We start from the raw sequence: 6,000 nt of genomic DNA on the forward strand, positions 1-6,000 counted from the left end.
ATGTTTTCAGTGTGTCTTAAGCCATGTTGGACTGAGAGTGACTAATCCGCTCTAACAGATCCCTCTGAAGCAACCAGTTGCTCCAGAAGCCAAAACGCTATTAACTGCTGCATGACCAAGGTAAAGTGCTCTCTTCCCCTGTTTTACAAGTTGATTTTTTTGTCTCCCACAGAGACCACAATCAAGAGTAAACTCTGAGAGTGGATTTGTCAGATTTGGTTGCTGTGGATACACACCGCTACGCTCAGCATCCAGATTCCTCGTCACAGATCAAAACCTTCTTCAGCAGGAAGATAATTCCTAAATAGGTGATTGCTTTTTTGAAGTGCACACTGGCTCTTCTGTAGATGTTAATTCGTTCCTTTTTTTCCATGAATGGTTGAGAGAGGTGATGAAGGTGTGAAATTATACTGATAAGTCTCGTGAAAAATGGACCTTAAGCTGCACTCTAACTTGGCCTTTGTTTTCTGTGTTCAGTGGTGCATCAAGCTAAGAGTTATGTATCCTGTGCTATTAGAATATTGGTATTCCAGTATGTGTGTGTGTGCGCATATGTGTGAGATAATGACAAAAGCTTATTAAAACAAATCACACAGGCTCCTGGTGTGTATGAATTGGTTATTTCTCAATATGAATCAATGAGCTGGGGCGTCACGAGGGAACACTTTGAATATTTCCTTATTTTTTTTCTCGCTTCTAACTGTGAAGGAAACAGAAAGAGGGACTTGCTTATCTGTTTGCAGTGGTGGAAAGTAAGTAGATTTGTTCAAGTACTGTACTGAAGTTTACTTGAGTATTTCTATTTTATATCACTTTATACTTCACTACATTTCAGAGGGAAATAGTATACTTTTTACTGCATTATTTGAATTTGATCCCTATTGGTACTAGTTACTTTAAAGATTATACACACAAAACATATCTGCGTCAAATATATCATGATTTGTTAGATTAAACTACACAGCAATATATAAAGTTCATGCAGTATATTAGCATCAGTCATATGGTTGATATCAATATGATATTTATAGAGTGTCTAGTGTTTTTCCAATACTAATATAACCTCTATATATGGGCGCCCGCTCTACCAGGTGAGCTAACCAGGCGCCCAACTGTGCACACAAGTTAGACATTATTTCCTTGGAGTCTGTAGTGCTGGAAATGACGTGTTGCAAATTTCATCGCTCGAGTGATCGACTATTCCTTTGCAGTTTAGCGGCACGTTAGTCAGAGGATTATAGCAACCACATTTTAAATTAATCCAATAAACCCCCATAGTAGGAGTTTTAGAACTCATTGGGGGACGCTATAGAGCCGACATACCAATTCCCGTGAACATCAAAAGAACTTTATCCCGAGCTAGTTTTGAGGTCCCCAGGACATCCTTCTTCTTGTATCGGCGCTTAAGATCAGCCCTAAAATGTTATGGCGTACCATGGGGAAACAGTCTTGAGGCGCACCCAGTCATTAAATGGTTTGTTGATTTTCCTGTGAGAGGATTAGCGTCCAAGATCTATGCTAAACTGTTGCAAGTATCTATAGGAGAACTCCCAATAGCAAGTAAATGGGAGCAAGAGCTGAGCCCTGAGGGGAATGCAATTAATTGGGGGACAGTTTGGGACAACATTTCCCATTGCTTCAAGAACCCAAATCACCAGTATATCCACTTCAACATATGTCATAGGACATATTGGACTCCTCAGAAGAGATACATCTCTAAAGTCATTCCCACTCCCTATTGCACGTTCTGTCAACCTGAACAAACTGGAACTTTCCTACACATGTTCTGGGAGTGTGAACAGGTGCATGAGTTCTGGCATAAAAACAACATCAATAATATCTGATGTGATAGGATGTTGACTTCCTACTGACCTGATTGTTTTGTTACTTAATGACGACTCTAAATTACACCTGCTTGGGAGACAGAAGAAAATTTGGCTAACCAGCTCAACTGCAACCAAGAAAATGATAGCTCAGCGCTGGCTTCCCCCCCCCACTCACTTTGTATGTAATGGTTGGCGTATTTTTTAGAAATAGTTATGCTTGAGCTCTCTACAGCAAGGATTAACAAAGCCAAATCAACTATAGACATGTGGAAAAACGCAGCAGCACAAGTATCAGTCCTAATGACCTCAGCATCACAAGAATTAGAGGAGAGTGACTAGGCAAGATGTGATTTCTGTTTTTGTTTGTTTGTTTTTGTTTTCCTCAATACCGCAGAGGGTGGGAGAGGGTTTTTGTTCTTTGATAAAAAAAAATAAACGTTATCCCAACCCTTGCGTTTTGGGGCGCTATGGAGCCCATTGGCCATTGAATATTGCAGTTTCAGGTAATAACTCTCAGCACTACCAGCGACAATTTTCACAATGTCACATTGTTTTCACATTTGATACATTGGTATTATAAAAAATAATGATTTTAGCCTCTTTAAATACATAATACTGTGTTTTTGCTTAAATGAGCAGTGTGATTAAGGGTGATCTATTGGCAGAAATATAATATAATATTGATGACCATGTTTCCATAGTGTATAATCAGGTGATAACTAAGAATTGTGTTTTTGTTAGCTGAGAATGAGCCCTTCATATCAGGAGTGGGTCCTCTTCCACGGAGTTCGCCATGTTGCACCACCATGTTTCTACAGTAGCCCAGAATGGACAAACCAAACACACAGAGGGCCTTTCCCATTTTTAAGTTACCTGATGGCCACTGTAGGTTCTACTTTACGCTGGGAAAGGGAGGGGTGAGGGGAGGGGTATTCAATTGGTTGCAACCTCACCGCCAAATGGCACTAAATCCTTCACACTGGTCTTTTAAATAAAACCTTGAATACTTGTAATTAAGTATGTTTATATTGTAGTGTAACTGAGTAAAGAATCTAAATACCCTGCCAACAATATCATTTTGCAATTTTTCACCTTAATAGCTTCCCTTTTTTTGGACGACCGCAGCACCTGTTCACTTTAACAACAATCATCAACCCTCCCTCCTTCCTTCTCTTTATTTCCTTTATGTCTCTATGCTGTCCAAATCCCATTCACCCTGTCTGCCTCTCAGGACTCACCATATGTGTATTTATGCAAACACCATCATGCTTCTCCCTACATTACATCTGTATGAGTTTTTAATTGTTTGTTGCAGGATGTAGCCATCACGTGTCGGCGGAACGCAGGCGGTGATTTGTGTGAAGCGAGTGTTTAGTGAGCCACCGTCCCGCCCCACGACTTTCATCTGCCATCAACCATCTTTATTGATTCCAAACAATCTGCCACGGTGGAGCAGACGCACAGGGAGGAGGGGTGTGTGGTGTTGAGACAAAGGAAGGAGGGGGGTTGTCAAGGGGAAAATAAACTACAAAGAATATCAACAGGAAATTGGGAGAAAGACCCATTTTTCTATAAAAGCTTCATCTGTCACAAAGGTAATTGTCTTTTCCTCTGAGTTCTTTGATTCCCTCTCTGCCTGGGCCTCCGTCTCCTCTTCCTCCTCCTCATGTCTTTCTCACTCTTTGGTGGAAAAAATAAACAGATGGAAGAGGGAGGGATAAAGACAGAGAGAGGAAGGATGTAGGAGTTCAAACTGAGAGAGGGGGAGGGAAAAAAGGTGGAGATGAGAGGATGCAGAGCCGGCGGGAGGATGGAGTGATGGAGGGAAAAAGAGAGATGGAGAGCCTGATGAACTCATCTAAAGGCGCTCTGGATTTTTTAATAAGCAGTAGACTGTGAAGCTACTCCACGACCAGTCACTCTGAGTAATGAAAGAGAGGGAGAAAAAGAGACTGGATGAGAGGATGAAAAGACAACGAGACTCATTATCCTCCGACCAATTTTCATCACTGTCCCGTCAGTAATCTCTCTCTCTTTCTCTCCCTCTCTCTCTCTCTCTTTCTCTGTGGGACTCGAATAGTCCACAGATCTGTTTGAGATGACAGATGAAGAACAATTATGCTAACTGTTTCGTTAACTTGAAGGCTGATTCCCTGCCATCATCCTGAACATACACTGATAATCCTGTTGGCCCTGAAAATGATTCGCTGCACACGCCCTGCCAATGCACCTGTGTGTGTGTGTGTGTGTGTGTGTGTGTGTGTGGTCGTAATACCTTTAATAGTTAAAGACAGTGTAAAAGAAGGCTGTGCAAATGGGTGTGTGTTGAAAAATGTCCACTGCTTGTTCTGTTGACAGTATCCAACGGCAGTGAACTCTCAGGTGTTTGATGAATAATTATTTCAGGCTGATGACTGCTGTTGCTGACTGTGTTAGTTGCCGTCTAATACAGTACAGTAGGCTGCCTTGTCAACATTTTCTTGGCACTTAAAATATTTGTTTCCGTTCTACTGGAGTTTCTTCCAGCAGGGAGATGGAGAACACAAAACTTCAAATTGTTACTCTGTATTTTGGATTATTGCTTTTGCATTGTGTCATTTCAAGTGGCTCTCATTTTAAACCTGTATTTGTCTGTCGTGGCACTATATGGTGGGGGCTTTTGCAATTTAGCTGAGTAGTTTTAATTGCAGCTATTTGGCTCGATGTGGTTTTCATCATGCTGTGTCTCAACTGTTCATTGTGTTGTTGTTGCAGGTCTAGGAAGTTAATTGGCAGTGTGATAAGCTATTTCAGTTATATACATGTTCTGTCATAATGTACAAAAATGTCAGTTATCACATAAGGTGTCACAAAAGTGTGTGTGTGTGTATAACAAAAATGTGGTCCTACCTTATAGCAGCCATTTCGATCATTTGGGGTGGAAACATTGTCACATTATTAACACTTTCTGTTGGACTAAAACTATGGGCTGAGAAAAATGAGGGGAGAGCTGCACACTCTGAAGCAGTCTTTTTACTTTAAAGATCAATATTTTGGCATATTTTGCCTTCTTAAAGGTGCAATATGTAATATATTTACTGTATTTAATCAAAAAATTACCACAATGTGTCATCAGATATTAAGGAAACTTGCTAAGTTGAAAAACAATGTTTTCTAACAACAATGCTACAGCCGACCTACCTGTAAAAACGCAAACCCAGCAAGCTACAGCTGTAGTAAGGCAAGGCGGCTTTATTTGTATAGCACATTTCAGCAACAGGGCAATTCAAAGTGCTTTACATAAAACATTAAAAAGCAGTTAAAAGCGATTCAATATTTTTTTTAAATTAATTAATTAATTAAAAAAAAAATAAAAAAAACAGGCAGGACCATATTTCTTTACCATCTCATCCACCACGGGCCCCACAGGAACATGTGACTTTGTACTCTTGTTACCCATAACAAGAGTGGAAGTAGCCTACTTCTCTTTACCTACAATATTGCCGTCGCTATAAGGCTTAGTTTAATCAGGCAAACTTTGCAAAATCCTAAACAGTTCCAACTGTTTTCTTTTAGATTTGATCATAAAATCTATGTCACACCCGCGTTGGAGAAATTCTCAGAAATAGTAGTAGTAGTAATAGCACAGCCATGGAAGCAGCAAACAAACGAACGGGATCAACTGAAAAATAAATAAATAAAATAAAACGCTTGCCATCTTTCTAAACAGTTGTATAACTAGAGACGAGGTAAAACACGGCTAAATATTGGACATGGTTGTATCTGGTTTTAATGAACTGTTTTTTAATACTTAACAATAAGTAGCAAATTTATATTATTGAAATTATGTGACTACAAGGCTGGCAGTGGGGATAACCATCTTGGAATAATGCATGAACACTCCCAATTCAAAATAAAGGGAGGTTTTCCTGTTGTTCCCATTCGGCAGACATTGCGTGAATACAGCAATATTCCAAAGAGAAGTCATTCATATCCAAGAAAAGTTCTCGATTATCTAAACGTCCAGGAACGAACATTTCTAGACTGAAATGTCGACCGTCATACATATACTAAACATATAAACAAAAAATCTACGAGTACATTAACATGGAAACAACAACAGCTGTCAACAGTCGTCCTCCAGTCCTTCTAGTTAATTTGTGTGAATGCCTGTTGCAGACATTTCTCTGCCTCC

General features: G+C 39.9%; 1 protein-coding gene across 2 annotated transcripts in view; it reads left to right on the top strand.

The window, feature by feature from the left end:
• macrod1 (mono-ADP ribosylhydrolase 1) overlaps positions 1-598 on the top strand; it is a 112,221-nt gene extending 111,623 nt beyond the window's left edge. For both annotated transcript variants that reach the window (XM_078260475.1, XM_078260476.1), the window contains one exon: positions 173-598. In XM_078260475.1, coding sequence (XP_078116601.1) covers positions 173-191 — 19 coding nt within the window. In that variant the 3' untranslated portion in view covers positions 192-598. The remainder of the gene's footprint in view (positions 1-172) is intronic.
• The last annotated feature ends 5,402 nt before the right edge of the window (positions 599-6,000 follow it).

This window comes from Sander vitreus, chromosome 10 (assembly GCF_031162955.1).
Source record: "Sander vitreus isolate 19-12246 chromosome 10, sanVit1, whole genome shotgun sequence".
NCBI classification, from domain to species: Eukaryota; Metazoa; Chordata; class Actinopteri; order Perciformes; family Percidae; genus Sander; species Sander vitreus.